Below are 22,540 nucleotides of genomic sequence, written 5' to 3'. Positions count from 1 at the left end.
GTCTATAGCCGACCAATCTGACCTGTGCACTTCAGAGCCTGCAATCCCAAGGCTGAGAAACAGCCAAGGGATTGCAGCCGCAGGCCCCCAACCTCAAAATGCGTGCTGGGTTAGCCTGCTCCAACCAATCCTGGAGCTGCGCTGCAGCACCAGGATTGGTTGGATTTGCCTGGCACAAGGGAGGAAGTCCCCCCCTTTCCGCCCAAGAGCGCAAGAAGAAGAGAGAGACGGCGACCGGATCCTGTGGCCAGCAATATATTTCTGGTGAGTTTTTTGGACATCGCGCCACACCAGATGTTAATGTTGCAGGCCACTATTGTTTAATATCCACTTGTCTGAGGTCACTTTCCTTCACTCCTGGAGGGTGTTTTTTATTCTTCCCCTCACAGGTGTTGAGTGTGAGATGAGTTGATGGTGTAATGAGTCACTTTCCGGAGGGGGCAGCCTCTCCTCTCTGCGGCTTTGCTCTTCCTCATCCACGTCCCCAAAAGGACTGGCATAGAGGTGTTTGCTACTGTCACTTCTGTCCTGGTGTTTTTGTTTGACTTGTGCCCTGAAACCCTTGATGCAAGGATGCACTTGAAAAACGTTCTCTACTTGCTGGTCTTCTCACAGGAGTTGATCTTCTCCTTATGTGTCCCTTGAATTGCAGGGCTCCCATGGACTTTGCAGTATCATTATCCTTCTTGAATTGTGGAAAGGTATCATCCACTGCACTTCCAAACAATTGTTCCCAATTAAAAGGCATGTTGATAATATTTGCCTGTACCTCTGGTTTGAAACCTGATACCCTTAGACAATCATGACGTCTTCGTGTTGTTCCTCCCATCATTTGTCTACTAGCTGTGTCTGCTGCATCTAATTCAGACTTTAAGCAAGTATTTGCAATGTTTTCCCCTCGTCTGCCAGCGATGCTGCCCTCTTGCCGAATTGTTTCAACAGGTTCTTCATCAGCTCTGCCATCTCATCCCAGAGTTGGTACGTGTATCTGTTGAGAAGAGCATTTGATCTGGCAATTCCCCATTGAGGTGCTGCACCTCTTTTGAATTTTCTTTTGAATTTTCTTCCTATCATGTCAATCTTTCTCAATGTTGTTGGTATATAAGCCCTCTTTTTGGCTGTGGCAGCAATGATGGAGTGTGCTGGCATTGTTCCTTGTATATATAGAGGATATTTTGAGGAGTGTTTGTACTTTTTCTCTGCCCTTGGTGTTACTGCCCTGCAAGTTGCAGGTTCCTTAAAGGCTTCTCTACCCTGATCTAGGATGCTTTGTAGCATAGGAAGGAAATTATGTATAGTTTGGGAAGGTAGCAATGTCTTTAGAAGGAAACATGATTGTGCTTTTTCTTTCTGTAGTTGCACCCCATATTTTTCAGCTGCTCTTTTTATCAACTGTCCGTACACTGCAACGTAATCCAATGGTTATGACCTCGATGGATACTTGTCAATCCCCTCCTTGGGGGAATCAGTCTCAACGTTCTGCCACTGATTATTTATAAAATCAGACCCCGCTGTTTCCCGAAACATACCCATGGACTCAATATCATCTTTCTTGAAGAAGAATTCTTGTACTTCCTCCTCTTCCTGTGGCTCTTGTGTCATAGTGGGTTCGAGTTCTTCGGTGTCCTTGTCAATTTGGTTTTTTTCCGTCTAAATTTTCGTTGGAATTCAAAATTCTCAACTCTTTCTTTTTCTGTAATTTCGTGGCCATTTCATCCTCGAGGCGTCTCTTTTTTCTCTCTATTTCATCAGCTGGTTCTTCGTCTTCGAGCGTAGGCGTCGATTTCCTCTTCAACATTGAGGCTTCTTTCGTCGGTGTAATCAGTTGACCCTTTTTTCAGCACCTCCTGACTTTGTTCGTGTTTCAACGTCAACTTCCCTACTTCGCTCATCTTTCAAGTTCATCAAATTTTTGGATGTTCACCCATCTGTGGTGTCCCTGCAGTGGAACCCAAGGGGTTCTTTCAACCTCTACTTGCTTCCGGTCAGCAAGATTTTCGATGCCAAGGCAGCCCTTTTTGATTTTGAATCTGATAAACGAGACATCCCCACAGCAAGTATTTTTCGGTTTTTCTGTTACCTGTGTTTCTCCTTGTGTTTACGCTGCTCTTTCTCAACATCAATGATCCTCATCTCAGCATCCGAGCCTTCCCCTACGGCCATGTTATCTTTCTCTTTGCTCAACAACCCCAGGTCTCTCAGTGATGGGAGTGCCTTTTTGCCCCTGCATGGCATAGTGTGCTTGTGTCTGTTTTTCTCTTGCTTTTAAAGTCTTCCGCTTGAAGATTGGGCAGGCCTCACAGTCTTCGCTCTTGTAGTCTAGTGCACACCTGATAGTTGTCTTTCTGTGCAAATTTATAGTGGCAGTTGGGGCAGAACTGGAATGGTGTCTTCTCCATATCAGGCGGAACAGGCCCTGTCTGGGCATTCTTCGGTTCACCCTCAACTTGTGTAAATCGATGAATTGTTATTCTGTACCTCTTTTCGGTGGTCTTCTACGGGAGTACTCCCTTGACAAACTTTCGTCCAACTTCTTTTTCTAAGTTGGAAAGTCTTCTGCTATGCTTCCAGACCCACCGGCGGAAAAAAAGAATCTGCAGATGATGACCACGCGGAGGAAATTCCAGGGAAGGTTTACGATGTTGGGAAAGGCTGGATTAGACACCAAATGGTGGGACAGTCAATGCCCAACAAAAAACTAAATAAAAACAAAAAACAAGAAAGAGAAGAAGGACATCACAGTGGAGAATTCTGGACCTAACCACTAGATGGCAGAATCATGCACAGCATGAGAATCCGGAAAAGATTAATGCTGCAAAATTGACTTTACTTTTCTTTGTCTGACTGCAAAGTGAGAGGAGCTTGTAAACACCAATCCCCAAGGTAAAACAAGTATTAACAATGCCAAAAGGTCTGTCTTTAAAATAATGAGTATGGTAATGTTAGGCATTACAAGTAGATACCATGGGAATGGATATGTACTTGTGGGGAAGCAAAGAACTGTAGAATAATATTTGTGTAGGTTAAAAGGTCATGTGACACTGGGAGAAACACGGCTCTTAACATACGACATCTCCATAATGTACTGGCACGCAGAGAGTTTCTGGAAGAAGACGCAGTTATATTGTCCTTGGATGCCTCCATGGCATTCGATTCCGTAGAATGCCGTATTTATTTGAAGTCCTCACCAGAGTTGGGCTGGGCACCAAGTTTATAGGTTGGGTGAAACTGTTGTATACTGACATACAGGGACAGGTGAGAGAAAACAACTATACGTCCCGAGCGTTTACGTTGCGGAGAGGCACCAGACAGGGATGTCCTTTGTCCCCACTGATATTCTCCCTTATGCTAGAACCCTTGGCGGCATGAATACGCCGGGACGCGATGGTACGAGGCTAGCAGTGGGCAGAGGATCAGGAGGATCGAATATCCCTGTATGCTGATGACATACTACTATATCTTGCCTCCCCCTATAAATCCATACACGCTGTTATGAACATATCTACAAACTTCGGGAGGTACTCGGGGTATGCAATCAACTGGGGCAAGTCAGTGCTATTCGTGCTTCAGGGACAAACTCCCCATCTCCCGAAAGATTGCAAAATAGAAGTAGCTGAAGAAGGATTTAGATATTTGGGAGTTTTTGTTACACCAGATCCAGCTCTTTTCTATAGTCGTAACCTGGCACCCCTGTTGGCTACGCTGCAAGCAGACGTGAAGCACTGGAGGTCACTACCTTTATCTCTGGTGGGCCGAGCTGCTCTCTTCAAAATGCTGGCACTCCTGCGCTTTCTGTACATCCTTCAGAACAGCCCAAACCGAGTCCCTGACACATGTTTTGCAGCAGTAGAGGGGGAGTTACGTACCTTGCTGTGGGATGGCAGGGCCCCTAGGGTGGCGTTGAAAAAACTAATGAAAGGTTGGTACGACGGAGGAATAGCGCTGCCAGACCTCAAGTTGTACTATTGGGACTCACAGCTGATGGCTGTAAACCATTGGATATACTTCCCACCTACTGACCCGGCCTATGCCCTGGATAGGTACCAGACAGACCGCTCTGGCTACTTGGGGGCCCTATACTCCCACACTAAGAAAAAGAGATATATCGGTCCAGCATTACACACAATAAAGATTTGGCGCCAGGCGAACTCACGGCTGGGCTGGGCTAACACCCTCACCAAGGTGATGCATCTGTGGTATACTCAAAAATTGGGCATGCTGTGCTACCAACCGGGTTTGATAGATGGGACATGATTGGAATCTCAGTGGTGAAAGATTTGGTTACAAAGGGCTTGATACTTAAATTTGAGGACCTCCAGAGGCACTACAAGATGGCTCCAGAGGAGGTATTCAGATACCTACAAGTAAGACACGCCTTACAGGCGGCTTTTCCAAGCTTTGAGGATATACCGGACTCATCGCCACTGGAGGACCGCTTGCTAGATGGGTCACTACATTCCAAAGCCATATCTTTACCGTACAAGAAACATAGTAATAATCTACCTGATAGCTTTGGCAAGCTTAAGGAGCAGTGGGAGAGAGACTTGGGAACGATTGATGAGGAGGATTGGCAATCGGCCCTTATGTCACCTAGGGAAGCGGCCATCACACTTAGATTTAGTCTGATACAGTTTAGGATTTTACATCGGTCCTATATGACAGGTATAACCTTGGCTAAAATAGACGCAAGACAGGACGACTTCTGTTTGAAGGGCTGCTGACAGCCGGCTACCTTCTACCATACCCTTTGGGAGTACCCGGCTGTTAATCACTTCTGGGTGGAAGCCACAAATCACATACAGACTGCAATGGGAAAGACGGTAGGACTGACACCGCAACTGGGCTTATTAAACATCTGGGTAGCCCCCGACCTAACTAAAATCGAACAACAGCTAGTGACGCTGGGATACACGCTGGTGAAGAGGGAATTGGCGAAGGGGTGAGGGGGGCGGCATCGCCTTCCACATCTCTATGGATGAAAAGAATTAGACCAATGCATGATTGCTGAGAAATAAGTTTTCATAACCCGGGAGTGCCCGAAAAAATGGGACAGGAAATGGACCAAATGGAATGTCTATCACTTGTTTTATTGATGCTTTTATGGCATTTGTTTGCCGAAATAAAGTTTATGAATGAATGAATGTCTATCGAGGCGACATATGTATATCCCTACTGGTGGAGTTGGAAGTACGCAGAAATATGGACAGAGATGTGACTAATTAATGTAATTGCTTTGCTGACCTCTGTATACTGTACCATGATGTGAGTAACCAGTCAATATTATCAATCAGTAACATCTGTATGATTGTCATTAAGTTTAATAAAAATATTTTAAAAAAAGAACATGACAGTTGCTCTGTCAAGCCAGACCAAAAAAATCAATTTAGGTTGATGACTGCCCTCCTCCCATCTGTGCTGCAGCCACAGAAAAACAAAATTAATTATCTTGATATCTAAGACACTTTATTAGCACTCCTATGTCATGTGTGTGCTGCTGAAAATTCAGGCTTAGGCAGCTGGATAAATAAGATGATCACAGCTGTGTGGAGGGCAGCACATTTTTGTGGAAGCACACAACTTCTGCCCAATCAAAACATGTACTCCTGGCTCCCAACATGCAGAGCCAAAGCACCTCTCTGATGAAGCTCACATAAATGTCTGGCAACAGCTGCACTGTCTGGCCAGACAATGAAAATAAGCAGCAATTTGTCAGAAAACATAGCCTGACATTTAACCTCTGTCTTTGAAGCTAACAAATGTGACAAGATAAATGGGTCGCTACCAACAGTTTGGGAAAGACTAGGTTAGAGGCAATCCCTATTTTAATTTGGATTCTCACTCGTCACCATGTATAGCGCAAAAGATTAGTTGCAAGTCTCCCTTGACCCTGGGGAGACAAAGGGAACCCATTAATGCGTCTGTGCCTCCCTTGTTCACAACATGCTGGAAGGTTTGTTTTGGTGTTTGTGGATAGGGAGGTACTGGGTACACAAAACAGTTTAGGAAGGAATATGCTACTTACCAGTATGCATCTGTTCTTGGCATGTAGAGCTGCAGATCTATACACTGTGCATAGATCGCCATCTGGTGTTGGGCCCGGATGTTTGCAGTTTGTTTTTCCTCTTGGAAAGTCTTTGGAAGTCACGAGTTCGGTGACTCCTCCTTTGGCTCGTATTGCGCATGGGCTTCGGCTCCATCCTCAGATTGTTTTTCGCCAGCAGGGAAAGATGGAGCGTAGTAGTAACAGAAAAGAAACCCATGTGTGTTGTATCTAAATAAGATAAACTGGAACGGATACAGGTAGCCGGGGAGGCGTGTGGGCGTGTATAGATCTGCAGCTCTACATGCCAAGAACAGATGTACACTGGTAAGTAGCATATTCCGTTCGAGGCATATGAGCTGCAGATTATACACTGTGCATAGATTATATAGCAGTACCCAACCCTAGCGGCGACCACCGGTATCCGTTGCAGTTGTTTGGAACAGTGTTTTTAGTACAGCCTGGCCCACACTAGCTTGTTGCTTGGTTTGCACATCTACACAGTAATGTTTTGTGAAAGTGTGCGGTGTTGACCATGTCGCTGCTTTGCAGATGTCATCTAGTGGTATGTTTCCCAGAAAAGCCATAGAAGCCACTATCTTCCTTGTAGAGTGGGCTTTAGGGGGAACAGATAGCGTTCGCTTTGCTTTGTGGTAGCAAATCTGTATGTATTTTACAATCCACCTAGCTATCCCTGATTTAGAAATAGGGTTGCCTTTATGTGGTGGAGAGAAGGAGACAAATAGCTGTTTGGTTTTCCTGAAAGGTTGTGTCCGTTGGATGTAATAAAGTAAAGCCCTTTTAACATCCAGTGTGTGTAAAGCCCTTTCCGCAACGGTTTGAGGTTGTGAGAAAAAGACTGGTAATTCTACCGACTGGTTTAGATGGAATGGAGAGATGACTTTGGGTAGAAATTTTGGGTTGGTGCGGAGTACAACCTTGTTCTAATGCATTTGGAGAAAAGGTTCCTGTATAGTGAGTGCTTGTATTTCACTAACCCTTCTGAGGGAAGTGATGGCCACTAGAAAAGCTGTTTTCCATGTGAGAAATTGGAGCTCACATTTATGTAATGGTTCGAAAGGGGGTCCCATTAACCTTGTGAGAACTATATTCAAATTCCAGACAGGTGAGGGTGGTACTCTGGGTGGAATTACTCTTTTGAGGCCTTCCATAAAGGCCTTGATGGCAGGCACTCTGAAAAGTGATAGGTGCCGCCTGTTCTGTAAATAAGCAGCAATTGCAGCGAGGTGTAACCGAATGGAAATATATGCTAGGTTACACCTTTGTAGATGGAGTAGGTAACATATAATGTGCTGTATGGACACAATTAAAGGATTGATTGTGTTGTTGTGGCAGTAAACAACAAATCTTTTCCACTTTGCCGCATAGCATGCTCTAGTAGTAGGGCGTCTAGCTTCCCTGATAATATTCATGCAATCAGGGGGAAGGTTAAGGTATCCGAATTCTAGGACCTCAGGAGCCAGATCGCAATGTTGAGTTGAGCTGGGTCCGGGTGCCTGATCTCTCCATGGTTCTGGGTTAGGAGGCATGGTGAGAGATGTAGCTTTTGGTGTGGTACTACTGAGAGTTCCAGCAGCGTGGTGTACCACAGTTGTCTGGCCCATGTCCGAGCTACTAGGATCAGTGTTAGGGAATGCTGTTGTAGCTTTCGCACCACTAATGGAATTAGTGGGAGAGGTGGAAAAGCGTATGCAAATTTGTTTGACCAGCTCATCCATATCGCATTGCCTTTGGACAATGGGTGTGGATATCTGGCGGTGAAGCTTGGGCATTTTTTGTGTTCGTGGGTGGCGAATAGGTCTATATGTGGATGCCCCCACTTCTGAAAGAACGGGTGAAGAACCTGTGGGTGGAGTTCCCACTCGTGGATCTGCTGCGTTTGTCTGCTGAGCAGATCTGCCACTGTGTTTTGGACTCCTGGGACGTGTTGGGCCAGGAGAAAGATTTTTTGTGGAATTGCCCATCTCCATATGCTCTGTGCTAACTGAGAGAGCTGTGGAGAGTGTGTGCCCCCCTGTTTTTGAATGTAGTACATGGCAGTCATGTTGTCTGTGCGAATGAGGACTGCCTTGCCTGAAATCTGCGCCTGGAAGGATTTAAGGGCGAGGAAGATTTCCAGTAACTCCAGATGGTTGATGTGGAGTAGCTTCTGTTGCGGCGTCCATGTGCCCTGTACTGTGAGATGTAACAGATGAGCTCCCCAGCCGGAGAGCGATGCATCTGTGGTTAGGATTATTTTTGGGACCGGGTCCAGGAACGGTCGACCTCTGGAAAGGTTTGTGGTGTTCCACCACTGCAGAGAGCGATGGGTGCGACCGTCTACCAACACCAGATCTGTCAGTTGACCCTGGGCCTGGTTCCACTGGCGCGCTAAACACTCTTGGAGTGGACGCATCTGGAGTCTTGCATGGGGCACTATGAAGATGCAAGAGGCCATCATCCCTATCAGTTGCATAAACACTCTCGCTGGAAGAGAGTGTTGACATATGAATTTTTGACGCAGAGCCTGTATATTTGCAATCCTGGCAGGATTGGGATAGGCTATGGCTTTTGAGGTGTCTATGGTGGCACCGAGGTATTATTTTGTGTGTGATGGTACCAGGTGGGACTTTTGGTGGTTCACCGTGAAACCTAGCTGGTGAAGTAGTTGGATTGTTGCGGCGGTATGTTGCACACATTGTTCGTAGGACGTGGCTTTTATTAGCCAGTCGTCCAGATACGGGAAGACGTGAATGTGCTGTCTTCTGAGGTGTGCAGCCACTACCGCTAGGCACTTGGTGAATACCTTTGGTGCTGTTGTTACCCCGAACGGGAGCACCTTGAACTGGTAGTGTTACCCGTCCACCACAAATCTGAGGTACTTTCAGTGAGACTGGTGTACTGGGATGTGAAAGTATGCGTCTTTCAGGTCCAGAGTGGTGAGAAAATCATTCTGGGAGAGGAGTGGAAGAACCTGTTGAAGGGTTACCATGTGACAATGGTCTGAATGTATGTAAGTGTTTAGAGGTCTGAGATCTAGGATAGGTCGTAGAGTCTCGTCTCTCTTTGGAATCAGAAAGTACAGGGAGTAGACCCCTAAATTTTGTTGATTTATGGGGACCTGCTCTACGGCTTCTTTTTGCAGGAGGGAGATCACCTCCTGTTTTAGTAACGTAGCATGTTCTTGAGACATAGGGCGTTGCCTGGGTGGAATGTTTGGGGGGGTAGATGGTAATTCTAGGCAATACCCTGAACGAATAATTTGGGTCACCCATCTGTCTGAGGTGATTGTCTCCCAGACGTGAAGGAAATGTTGTATTCTGCCCCCGACCGGAGTGGAATGGTCTGGAGGGAGCGGGGGAAAGTCATTGGGCAGGAGGTGTGCAGAGCGGTCGATATTTGTCCTGCCTCTGCCCTTATTATTATTGCCTCTGTATCCGCCTCTTTGATAACCCTTTGTGAAGGTAGATTGAGGAGGGGATTTGTAGGACGTGGATGCACTTTCCGAGGAGTAGCCTCTGCCCGTGCCCCGAAAGGAAGAGCGGCGAAAAGAGCGCCTGGGAGTGTGTGACTGCAGGGCTCCCATGGATTTCGCCGTGTCAGTATCTTTTTTCATCTTTTCGAGGGCTTCATCAACTTTGGGGCCAAATAGATGATCTTGGTCGAATGGGTGGTTTAATATAGAGGCTTGTACCTCAGGTTTAAAGCCTGAAACTATGAGCCAGGCATGGCGACGGAGAAGGACACTGGTGTTTATGGCCCTGGAGGCTGTATCTGCTGCATCTAGGGCTCAGCGTATGGAGTATTAGTTATTGTTTTTCCCTCTTGGATCAATTCATTAGCCCTATTCTTGTACTTTTCAGGGAGATGGTGCATGATGGTCTCTAACTCATCATAATGCGCCCTGTCGTATCTGGCCAACAGCGCTTGCGTATTGGCGATACGCCATATATTGGCGGCTTGTGACGCAGTGCGCTTCCCTGACACGTCTAGGAGCTTGGACTCTTTGTCAGGTGGTGGTGCTTCGCCTGACGCCTGAGAATTTGAGCGCTTCCTAGCTGTAGATACCACTAGGGAATCCAATGGTGCAGGGCCTTTGATGTATGAAGGGTCTGTGGGGGCGGCTTTGTATTTTTTCTCTATACGGGGGTTTAGGACCCTGGCCCTGACTGGGTCTTTAAAAACCTCAGGTGCATGTTTAATTACTCCCTTTAACATAGGTAGAATGGCAGTAGACCTATGTGCATCGTCGAAGGTGTCTAGGAGAAAATCTTCCTCCACTGGGTCAGTATGTAACTCCACCCCGTGGTAGTGTGCCGCCCTTTGTAACAAGTGGTGAAAGCCTAAGGAATCTTCAGGTGGGGATGGCCTAGATGGGTAAAGGTCATCCTGTGGGACATCTGGGATGTCCGGATTGTTATAGTCGTCCCATGGGTCTGGAGATCCAGTAGGGGTGGGGTCTTGTGGCACATCTGCTGGATCATAATAGGGGTCTCCTAAATCGTCTGGGACAGGGGACAAGGTTGGGGAACGATGAGGTGGAGGGGGTGGAGGTGGGGAGGGTGGAGGAGGTGGAGGAGGTGGGGAAGGCACTCTGAAAGGAGAGGTAGCAATGTCTTCCCTCTTTGGAGGTGGAGCTGGTTTGTCCAAGTGTCTCTTTTTTGAAGACAATGTCAAGTGTCCAGTTTTTGGATCCTTGGTGAGTGTCTTTTGCAGAGGATCCGGTGTGAAAAGTTCCTGCGACACTGGTTGTTCGGTCGGCGCCAAAGTTTTCGGGGCCGACGGCTTTTTAGGCTTGTCTAAGCTGTGCTTCTTTGGGACCTCCGATTTTTTGGCCGGTGCCGAAGAAGGCTTCGGCACGGAAGTGTTGGTGCCGAGGGCCTTGTGATGTTTGGTCGCCTCCAGAAGGGCAGGTTTCGACACCGAAGGCTTTGGTGCCGGGTTCGGTGTGGAGGTGAGGGACGATTTTTTCTTTGGTGCCGAAGGGTGTTTTTCGGTACCGCTGGTCGGCTGGCTCGAGTCCGAGCTGCCGGAAGGCTTAATAGGCTTCTTTACCGGGCCCGAAGGTGGGGTGTGAGAAGCAGTATCCTTGGTCTTGCCTAGGCCCGGAGGCGAAGGTGTGACCGAAGCCTTTTTGGGTATCGGCGTGGGCGTGGGAGGGGGTATTGTACTCACGACCCGCTGCGCCGGGGTGATGTCCTCCACATCTGAGTCATCGGCCTCGGAAGCGCTGACGAGGTCGTCGTCCTCCTGTTCGATGTTCTGCTGTCCCGGAGCTTCGACGTCGTCCCCGAAGATGTCGACTGGAGCGGAGGTCGAGGAGTGCGCCATGTTGCGTCTAGCCCGTTGATCTCGAATAGTCTTTTTAGAGCGAAAAGACTTGCAGGCGGGACAGTCTCAGGCCTCGTGTTCAGGGGAGAGGCAGAGGTTGCACACCTCATGAAGATCGGTGTGGGGAAACTTGGACCCACATCGAGGGCACTTCTTGAAGGGAGTTCTTTCCATCAGCCGAGACCGGAGCCGGAATAGGCCCGAAGGCCACCGTCGACGACCGGAATCGAAGAAGTGCCGAAGAGAAGGTGATTAAGATGATTTATTATTTGAAGAAGCTCGATGAGCGAGGATTTTTGCATCGATCGTTGAACTGGAAAGTTCGGAACCGGAGCGCGAAGTATTACATCCGAGCCCGATGGCGGAAAAAAACAATCTGAGGATGGAGCCGAAGCCCATGCACAATACGAACCAAAGGAGGAGTCACCGAACTCGTGACTTCGAAAGACTTTCCAAGAGGAAAAACAAACTGCAAACATCCGGGCCCAACACCAGATGGCGATCTATGCACAGTGTATAATCTGCAGCTCATATGCCTCGAACATATTTTTACCCCAGCTTCAAATAGCATTGCAAGAAGGAACATAGCATCAAGTCTAACCCTTTCTATTCAGGCATGGGGTGGCCTTCCCCCAGGACAAATATGGAAACCAATTGGTCAAACACAGCATTCCGCTCCACAGTTTATCAAATATATTACCTATTAAGCAATATATTTTGCAGGACGTTATGGAGAAAAACTAATGCTATATATCAATATGCCAGCATGCAAAGAACCCTAGTCAGACAGGACCACATCGCTGCACCAAGTAAAGTTTCAAAGAGGGCTAGTTTGCACACTGCACCAGGATGTAAAGCTCTATAGCCATGCCAGTATTACCCCAGTATGCAGAGCATCATGTCAGTATGCAGAGCATCATGTCAAAGCCAAAGGTCCTTTGTATGGCTTGGTAAAACTGTGCAGCTTGGGATAATATAATGTGTGTTGCCCCCAGTGCCCACTATTTAGGAGGTGCCACATTTCAACTCGAGTCAAATGAACTGTGGATATTCCCTGTCCAGCAGGTATGGAAGATATGCAAAGACATTTTGTAGAAGACAGTAAGGATCATCTAAAATAGCTATCCTTTACTGCACACTGAAAAAGAAACTCAGACTAAACCACCTTTCCTCGGGTGGATGGCAGTGTAAGGTAGGGAAGAGAATAGAAGGGTAGTAAAAGGTGGTAAGAGAAGGGAAGGGGATAGAAGGGAAAGAGAGGATAGGGAAGGGGAGGGGAAAAGGCAAAATCAAAGAAAGAGAAAAAAACAAGAGAGAAAGCAAGAGAGATAAATTAATAAAGTAAGGAAGAAGGAAAGGAGAAATGTCGAGTTTGGCTAAGTATTAAGAGCAGAAAGGCAACAAGCAAGACACATGGCGGTCTCTGACACAACCCTACTGCCTTTCTGGGTCCCAGGCATATTTTTCAGGAGCTCTGTTCATTTCATGATGTCCAGTCCACCACTGAGGATATTTTAGGAATGAACTCTGGGGGGTGTAAAAATTCAGAACAGATTTCTAACAAGTACGGCAAAGCCAATGGTTTTCAGCAGTTAAGCCCATTGGCTTTGCCAATGCATGTTTGCTTTTAGGGTCAAGACCCTTGTTCGAATTAAGTGAGGCAAAGACAGTCACTGAATATTTTGTTAATGCTTTATCAAAATGCATTGAAAGATGGTCACCACAGATGCATATATATCTGCAGCAGACATCTTTAAATTCATTTTGAATGCATTTTGGTAAAGTATTAACAAAATACATTCAAATATACCTACTGTGCATTAGTACTTATGCACACTCATCTATGGCCATTATGAAATGATTCATTTTTTTTAAAAGATGACCAACTGCCAACCATGCGGCGCACCGCTTGCAGTACGCCTCTGACCTGATGCCTAACAGGTACTGGGGGTGGGTGGGTAGCTTTGGAGGGGATTAATAAAGAAAAGTGGCAAAGGGAGGTAGTTGGAGGACCGAGGGGAGAGAAAGGGGCAATAAAATATTATATTCCCCGCTATGCAAAGTCTGATATCAGCAATTGAAGCATTCATCATCCACTCAAAACACAGAAAGGATCATGGGTGGGACAAAAAAAAAGAACAGGGCGTAAAGTCTTTAAATCAGGAGCTGAAACGTGAGATAGACAATAAAGCCTTCCACTCATAAGCAAGGGACTGGCCAAACGGCCACTAATTCTTGGTCATGCTTTGGAAGCAATAGGAGGTTCCAGGAAGGGATCACGTTCCTAAATAAGGTCTAGTGTTGGCTGGGGAGGTGAAACAGTATCTGGCAGGCACAGGAGTGGACCTTCTCAACTCACCATCACTGGTCCTAGTTTTCAAGGCCAGAATGTCAGCTTTCTCCAAGGACAGTTCATCGTGTTCCTGGGCCTTGTAGGCTTTGATGCACTGCACCTGCAGGATGTCTGAGAAGAAAAAGAACCATTGGCAAACAGAACTTGACATTCGCATGGACACTGGACTCTTCTCTGACGTATTATCTCGCTGCACCACAGACACAATAAAATGGCCGCTTCATATGCTGTCTTTCTGAGCTGGAGGATGGGATTTTAAGCAGCATAACTGAAAAAACAACTTGAATACACTCTGCTGTTATAGGCCTGGATTGTGGGACTTGTGAATATGTATATTTATTGCTTTGTAAAGTGGGCTTCCACAAAAGGTTTTGTACCCCAGACAAGGCACAAGTTACGGAAAGCAAGTTAAATATCTACAGGGTTACAGGAGATAATGACAATACTAGTGTTCAGTCTGGAGGAGGGGCTCCTTAGAGCTACCGCCGAAGACTTTCAAAGGGATGGCTTTACTGAAAGTCAAATGGGGGGTGTTTCTAAGGAAGAGTGCAAGAATTAAAGCCAATATAAACTCTAAATTAGAGGTGGCATCAAATAAAGGAGAATAGAAGGTGTCTGGGACATAGGCTAGATAGATTGTGAGAGGCAGGAGGAGGTTACGCTATGGATGTATTTGCATTTCGTGGTAAAGAAACTGAACTGTGATCAGCTGTGCACGTAGGGCTAACCAGCCTACTTAGTGCTCAAAGATGTGGGTATGGATCTTTGAAAGGATGAAATGGGATAGGAGGCCAAGTTCAGTGGTTTTGCTTGAGGCAGGATGTAGATTTGCATGCCTGGAAGAAGCCATTACAGTTGTATCATTTGCTGAGCAGAAGTCTTTTAATGGCTTTCTTGGGCATGTGAAGAAGTGAGAGATATTCTTGCAAGGCTGAAGAGGCAATGACAGGCTACTGTGGTGGAAGGGGTATTCAAATGTGAGTGTTGGTGCCAGAAGGGGAATGAGATAGGAGAGGTGATTTAGGATGTAAAGGGGGACGGCATACTCGAGTTTTTGATGGGCACACTTTCACTCTGTCATCAACTATCACTCAATTAAAATCTTTATTCAGTCAGAGATATTACCATAAAAGCACATTGTTTAAAATAAATCTCATAATATCAATATCAATACAGTTCAGTGGTGAACAACCTTTACAACGCAACTGTTACAACGCACTACACTTACAACGAAATTTTTACAACGCAACATCCACTACCACGCATTCCATTACATAGCATGACACTACAACTCATGTTTAAAAACTACCTTTACAACGCATTCCATTACATCGCATACTACCTTTACAACGCATACCATTACAACGCAATCTAACACTTACCCTACTGTTGCACCCCCTGGAGTTAGAATAGTAATTTTTACCCCTATACTATGCGTTGTAATGGTATGCGTTGTAAAGGTAGTATGCGATGTAATGGAATGCGTTGTAAAGGTAGTTTTTAAACATGCGTTGTAGTGTCATGCTATGTATTGGAATGCGTTGTAGTGGATGTTGCGTTGTAAAAAATGCGTTGTAAGTGCATGCGTTGTAAAAGTGTGCGTTGTAACGACATACATCCCAGTTCAGTTAATGGGTAAAAAAAGTCTGCCACCCCTCAAACGACTATAATCAAATTGGAGGGAGAAAGAAGAGCTTGTGATCCACTCAGCTTCTTTTCCCGGATATCAAAAAATCAAGTGGGGAGTGGATCGCTTGACCTGAAAAACCAGGGTTTGCAATATTCGTACAATGTACCAATAAAAAACCCTCATTCACGTTAACAGGTTGGAAAAAGCGGTATATCTTGATTCTCCGCTCTGTTGTTAACAACGTGACAGCATCATCATAGGGTTAGTTATGTGCTTCCTCCACCCGGAGGTTGACCCACTGGTTATTTCAGTAGTGATCTAGAGATAAGTGATTGTGTTTGGTGAAGTGAAGTGAAATGTACTACAAATCTCGTATATCCAGAACATACTTTTAATCAGAATGGATTCAAAATTATTAAAAGGTCTTGGTGTGCACAGGAAGACTAAAAATGCACTGTGAGGTGTCTGTAAAAAGGTCGACCCTGTTGGGAAGGACATAGACAGTGATGGAAGTATCTCAGGCGCACCCTTCCATGATAGGCATACAAAGTGACAGATTAATAACAGGTACCAGATTGTTTGCATTATACCACTGCCTTCTGTGTGTGATGGGTTTGATATGAGTCAAACTGTGGCCTGGTGTGGGGGATCATGGTCTTTCTTTTTACTGACTCTCACCGTCAGGTTTTACCTAGCAGTGATAGACATCAACAAAAGCTATATATTGCCCACTCTAAGTTGAGTGGGTAGTCAGATGGCTAACCTCTGACAGCCCGTACTCCACCGGAGGAATATGTCTCTGACAGAGCTGCAGCAGGCTCCATCATCGGCATACTTTCGGTCCGCTTGCCTCTAAATTAGAAAGGCAAACTGAGTTTGGCAAATAGAGTATTCAGGTGCCGCTCCAATATAGTCACCTCTCAGCCAAACTCGAAATAAGCTCCTTAAGCTAGAAGTGCTCGCAGATATCCGCAGCCAGGTTTCTTTTTCAGTGCATAGTAGCCAAGGTAGAACTGATGCTATGCTACCCATTATAGATAGCTCAGTGCAGGAGAACTACGTCAAACACAGAACCAAGGATTTTTATGTTGATGGAGCGGAGGCAACATGAAGTGAGAGCAAGGTTGATTAGGTGAGTAATACATGAAGCTGAGCCACCGCAGGCTGCTCGCAGGCACCTTGCCTGAAACTGTCTCAACTTCCCTTAACATTCAAAATCCACCAGCATTCTATAGAATGTCAGCACATTAAGAACCCAAACAAAGAACTCGATAAGCTGGCACAGTGTTCTAGAGTCAAGCTGACCAGAACACAACAGTTTAGCATGAGATAATGTGTCTGTAACCTCTACCACCAGAAGACCAATTCATTTGTGCAGAGATGAGTAATCATAGGTATCAAAGACAGTTCAGGAAGTGGAGGACTTCCCTTGAACACCCACACAATGGATGTCAAAGGAAAGGTGACCACATGGTCAAGGTATCACCTGAACACATTGCTTTAAAAAGCAATGCCTCTGTGAGGTATAAGTCTGGTTCAAATTAAATGAAACAACTGGACATCAAGACCCAAAACAATGGAGTCTTGAAATATCATTTCTAGTGAAGTGGATCCAATGAATTGGATCTATTGGATTACTTTATGTATCCTATGACCAGGGACATAACAGTGGTGTCCGGTGATATGAAGGTATAGGATCCCTATATAGTGTGCTTAGTGAGCGTCACCTACCTTCATTTTCCATCAGCATATCGCCATCTGCCTGAGGATTGGGAGGGGACATTGCGGAGATCCATCGCTGCTTCTCACTTCTGGAAAAGCAGAGAAAGACATAGATTATACAGAGTTGATGGCTGATAAGAGATTAGATATGAAAGATGCAGCTGGTGAAGGAGGACGGTGGATAAATACAAATCTCAAACAGTGTGAATTTAAAAAATACTCACAAGGTGAACTGAAAAGATCGATTCAAACAGTGAATACAATTGAATTGAAGAAATCATGGGATTAATTCAAGGAGTAAAAGACATATCATATGCATAAGAAGACAACATGGAATAGCAGATAATTGTTTTTAACGGTAGCCATAAATATTTGAACTAACCAAAACTTGCCACCTTCTCATGCACTGCTTATGACTTCCCATAATACACCAGTATGTACATAATAAATCACATCACATAATTTATGACATCACTGAAGGCATCTGAAATGACATCTTTGGTGACATCATGGATGACACATTAACACTCTCTGCCTTTCCAATCCAGTAGTTTATCGGTCTTCTACACCCTCACACTCACTCACATAGTGTGCCTTCCCTTCTTTCTCTCACTCAAAGACCCCTTAATTCTGTCACTCACTCTGTCTGTGCCCGCAGGAGGATTTGGTGCTTCATCTGCCGGTTCTCATAAAGCTGTAGGTGGAAGATGTGCCCGGGGACTCCCTGCAGCTTCTTGCTCAGGTCGTTCACCTTTAGCTCTGGCATCTTGGCATGAACAAAGACAGCAAACTTCCCAATCCTGGGAGGGACAAGAAGTAACATGAGGAATTGAGGCAGAAAGACGAGGATGAGGGTCAAAAGAGACTGGAGAAGGGAGAGTGAGAACATAAAAATGTAGAGAATAGGATGGGCAGTTAATTCGTACATTACTGCTAGCAGCAGGGATGAATTGGCAATAGATTATTTACTCTCCTTAGGAACTACAGAGATCATATTTGGTATTTTAAAATATATTTTTAGTGTTTTTAAGATCCGTAGTAAATACTAGCCATTTTTATTAATCCTTACTTTATTGCTTATGCTCATCTGTTTTTTTATGAAAATGTATGTATGCAATCTTATAGAGCTCGTTTTGAGTCGAATAAAGTATATTGATCTGATCTTCAAACATAATTACGCAGTAGTATGTGATTAATTGCAGCCCTGAATATGAGCAACAATACTGTGAACTCCCTACTTATAATTAAAAGAACAAAAAAACAGATTGAAAAATATCGTCCTACAAAATACCTAAAGGTAAAACTAATACAAAAATATGGATTACAGTATTATTGAGTTTGAGAATGAATAAACAAATATCATAAATGAAAATACAATGTAAATAAATACTGTTAATATAAAGTAATTAATAAAAATGAATTTTATATTTTAAAAAGGTGCAATATTCTTTACCAGCACATTTTAAAATACCCTTCTGCATGAGTAAAAGGAATGTGGTGCAATCAAATAGCTTCATAACTAATAGAGGCACACAACACAGTTGGCCATGTCCCCTTTAGTCTTCGCCCTATCTACTGAACAGCCAGCGTGCTGGGTACACGAGTTTCATTTGAATAAGGAAATACATGTGAGGGGTAGATCACTACTAATATAATTGTATGCCAATTATATTATTCTATTTGTCCAAAAACCAAAGGCAAACTCAGTGTCTATTATTAGAGACATTATCAGAGTTTGTGGATTTTTCGGCCCACAAATAAACTGGGATAAATCAGAAATCTTCCTTTTGGCTGAAAGCGCAACTTCATGGCCTAATAAATACCCATTATGCGGGGAAAGCAAAGGAAGTTAAATATTTAGGAGTACATGTAACTAGAAATATGGGAAGATGGTAAAAGACAACTTTGCAGCAACTATACAATTGTTTAAAACTGTTGTATGTGATTTCATTGAAAAAACTATTTAATGGAATACCGTTACTGAGAAACCATTACATCTAAACGGTTTAATGAAAATTGTCAGGATGAATGCCATTTGCCATTTAATTGAATCCAATTCATTCCTAGAATGTTTTCGAAACTGGCTTCTGCATACTTATTTTTTAAGGTGTCAATGAAATTGTTGCAGATCTTTTTTTCAGAAACATTTTTGTCCAAGTTATTTATTTCAATCCTTTAAGTCAGGGAATATTATACTTTTACATTGTCAAACAATTACTTAGTATGCTCTTAATTTGCTGAACCTTCACCACCCCGAAACAGCATCCATCTCTGCAACCTAAAAATGAAGCCTTATGCATAAACTTCACCCCTTCCTAAACCCTAAACTCCACCACTTCCCGAACCCTAAATGCTCCTTCCTAACGTAAACGCCACTCATACCTGAACCCTAAAAACCCATTACAGCACCTAAACTCTACCCATCTCTGACCCCTAATCTCCACCCATCCCTGAACCCTTTCTACCTCTAAACTCAACCCATCCCTCAACCTAAGCCCCTTCACTATCCCTAAACATCACCTATTCCTTAACCCTGCAATCCCATGTTTACATCTAAACCCCACCTATCCCTGATCTCTTACAATTCCGCATCACTCCTAAACTGCATTCATCCCTGAACCCTAAAAGAAACCGTCACTACACCTAAAAAACGCCCATTCATAACCCTTAAGCCCTCATCACCTCTAAACAACTCATCCCTGAACCCGAAAAAAAACATTTTTACATATAGACTCCACCTATCCCTAAACCCTTAAAACCCCACACAACCCTAAACTCCATCCAAACATTAAAAGCCCTTCAACACCCCAAATGTCAACCCATCACAACCTTAAAAACACTCACCAGCTCTAAATTCCACCCCTCCGTAAAACCTAAGAAACCTCAACATTCCTACACACCACCCATCCTAGAACCCTAAAAAATGCAAACCCCCCCTAAACTCCACCCATGCCTGATCCCTAAGAAACCCACACCATCCCTAAAACTCAACCCATCCTTGACCCTAAAAACCCTTCATCGCCTGTAAACAGCACCCATTCCTGAACCCAAAAAGCTCTCACTACCCCTAATCTCCACACAGGTGTGTGACTTTGGAAGTTTCCTTAAAATTATCTTTCCTTTAAAATGTTTCCTTTAATTTTCGATTTATTTGTATTTCCTTAAAATTGTCTTTCCTTAGAATTGGTTTTCCATGATTTGGTTTCCTCCACTGTGATTCTGCTGTTTTCGTTTTTCGATCAATTCAAATACATCAGTTTAAAACACTGGTATAGATGGTTGAAGCTACCCATCTCAGTGCTTAGGAGGGTCTCATAGATCAAAATGGCTATTATCCGAAAGTTCCAAATGTATATAGGGTGGGCAGCACCCCCACATAAAATATGCTCTCACTCAGCCAATGAATAGAGGAGACTTGGCGGTACCGAACCCATACCTTTATGACCTCATTGCTCAAGCCCACCACGCTAAGCACTGAAGCCAAAGCACTGGCACATGTCAAGACTCTTGCATGACCAGTATCATTACCAACGATTGTGAAGGCATGTCCTGGCAGTAAGACATGGTAGATGTGATAGAGACAAAGAGTTGGGCATAGTGGAAGATTGAAGGCTGGCTGGGGCTGGATAGGCCGTATTCCCTCCTCTTGTTGATTGAGCATAATTCATTACTATATGAACGATCCTCAGTAAAAATGTTGAGGACTCTGGACATCAACATTTTTGGTGATCATTCATAAGCCTGGAGGCATTTAAAGACAGGGATGGGACTACGGATTTGGCAATATTGCTATATCACAGACTGTAACACAAAGCTAGATCAGTGCTTACAGATTTTTTGAGCCCTATGAGGGAGCTGGAAATTGTGTACAAGATGATCCAAAGGGATGATATGGACAGGACAGTATACTATATGCATAGGGAAATACTAAATGCCAAGGTAATGCCAGAATATGACCAGAAGAGAGAATGGGAGGGAGAATTGGGGAGGGAGATAAATTACAGATAAATATTGGAGGTCTTGTTGCACCCAGGTTAAGGATATGTCCTTTAATCATTAACTGTTACATTTTAAATTCCTACATCGTTATACACACACACCAGTGAGCATAGCTTGATTAACACCAGGGAATATAGTGAGGAGTAGGAAATGTGAAGAAATCAATGCAGCTTTTATGCACATAGCATGGTTCTGCCCCGGGTGTTTCAAGTTCTGGGAGAAGATATTTAAATTGATTAATTAGATGATAGATATGACTGTTACCCCCCACATCTGAAATGGCGCTCTGGGGTTTACAGCTGAAGTACCTGGCAAAGTGAGAAAATCTGTATCTATGGCCCTATTGCTCGCAAAGAGCAAGTAGCGATACACTGGATGAATCCTAAAGACCCTACAATGGAAGTATGGCACATAGACATGGCAAACTGTAGTACAACAACAGACAAATATTGTGGTCTTATACCCCTACGGCACAACTGAGAGACTTTTGGGAGCTGTATAGAGGCTGAAGGAAATGGACTCTGAGGACATGAATGGAGAAACAAAGGTAAATAATATTAAACAGCTGCTAGGGGATTTGTATGGTAATGAATGGGAAGAGATAAACTAAATATGTATTGTATAAATAGGTTACCGGTGATGAGAGACTCACATTTACGATGGGTAAAACCTGTCAAGGTTTAATGATTCCTCTCACGTGAATTAACACTTATTGTAAGCTATGTAAAACTGTCAATAAAGGTTTAAAAAATACATTCTTAAATATATTTATTTTGAATGCAATCTTTAAGAACATGCATTTTAAATTATAAAATCACCCAAAAATCATCTAGTTTATTTACATGAAAAATATTTTATGTATGTAACATAAATCAATAAAAAAGTGCAAATATCTAAAAGTAAAAAATATATCTTTACGAATGCATTTATTTTTCATATTTAAAAAATATAAAATAATTTCCTCTAAATTGATGAAAAAAACCAATAATATTAATTTTTTTTATAAATTAACATATACTGGGGGGCGGGGGTAACTCCAATACAACTAACACTGGGCTAAATGCTTACATTTGGGGGTCTGATTTACTATTGCCACTCCAAACTAAGCAACATTGGGGAAAGTGTAGCAATCGAGGGGAGTGGGGCAAATGTACTATTCTCACTGCAAATTAAGCAACACTGGGAAAAGTGTTGGACTCAGTGGAGGAGGCTCGACTCATTATTCCCACTTCATTCTAAGCAATATTAGAGAAAGCAGTGGACTCATGGGGATGGGATCTGATTTACTATTCATACTCCAAACTAAGCAAAACGGGAAAATGTCTGAATCTTAAAATTTATCATACCCACTCCAAACTAAGCAACATTGGGTAAAGTTTGGACTGGTGGCAGATTTACTATTCCCACTCCAAACAAAGCAACCGTAGGGGAAGTGTTGGACTCTGTGGGACTGGAGAGGGGCTCA

At 44.1% G+C, this 22,540-nt stretch overlaps 1 protein-coding gene across 2 annotated transcripts in view; it reads right to left on the bottom strand.

Annotated features, from left to right (window-relative positions):
* ARHGEF19 (Rho guanine nucleotide exchange factor 19) overlaps positions 1-22,540 on the bottom strand; it is a 305,405-nt gene that overhangs the window by 11,400 nt on the left and 271,465 nt on the right. For both annotated transcript variants that reach the window (XM_085608601.1, XM_085608602.1), the window contains 3 exons: positions 17,718-17,876; positions 17,086-17,165; positions 13,731-13,835 (listed from right to left, as the gene is read on the bottom strand). In XM_085608601.1, the coding sequence (XP_085464727.1) occupies positions 13,731-13,835; positions 17,086-17,165; positions 17,718-17,876 (344 nt within the window). The remainder of the gene's footprint in view (positions 1-13,730; positions 13,836-17,085; positions 17,166-17,717; positions 17,877-22,540) is intronic.

The sequence above is a fragment of the Triturus cristatus genome, chromosome 1_2 (assembly GCF_964204655.1).
Source record: "Triturus cristatus chromosome 1_2, aTriCri1.1, whole genome shotgun sequence".
Classification (NCBI taxonomy): domain Eukaryota; kingdom Metazoa; phylum Chordata; class Amphibia; order Caudata; family Salamandridae; genus Triturus; species Triturus cristatus.
This window is presented reverse-complemented; position numbering and strand designations above follow the sequence as displayed.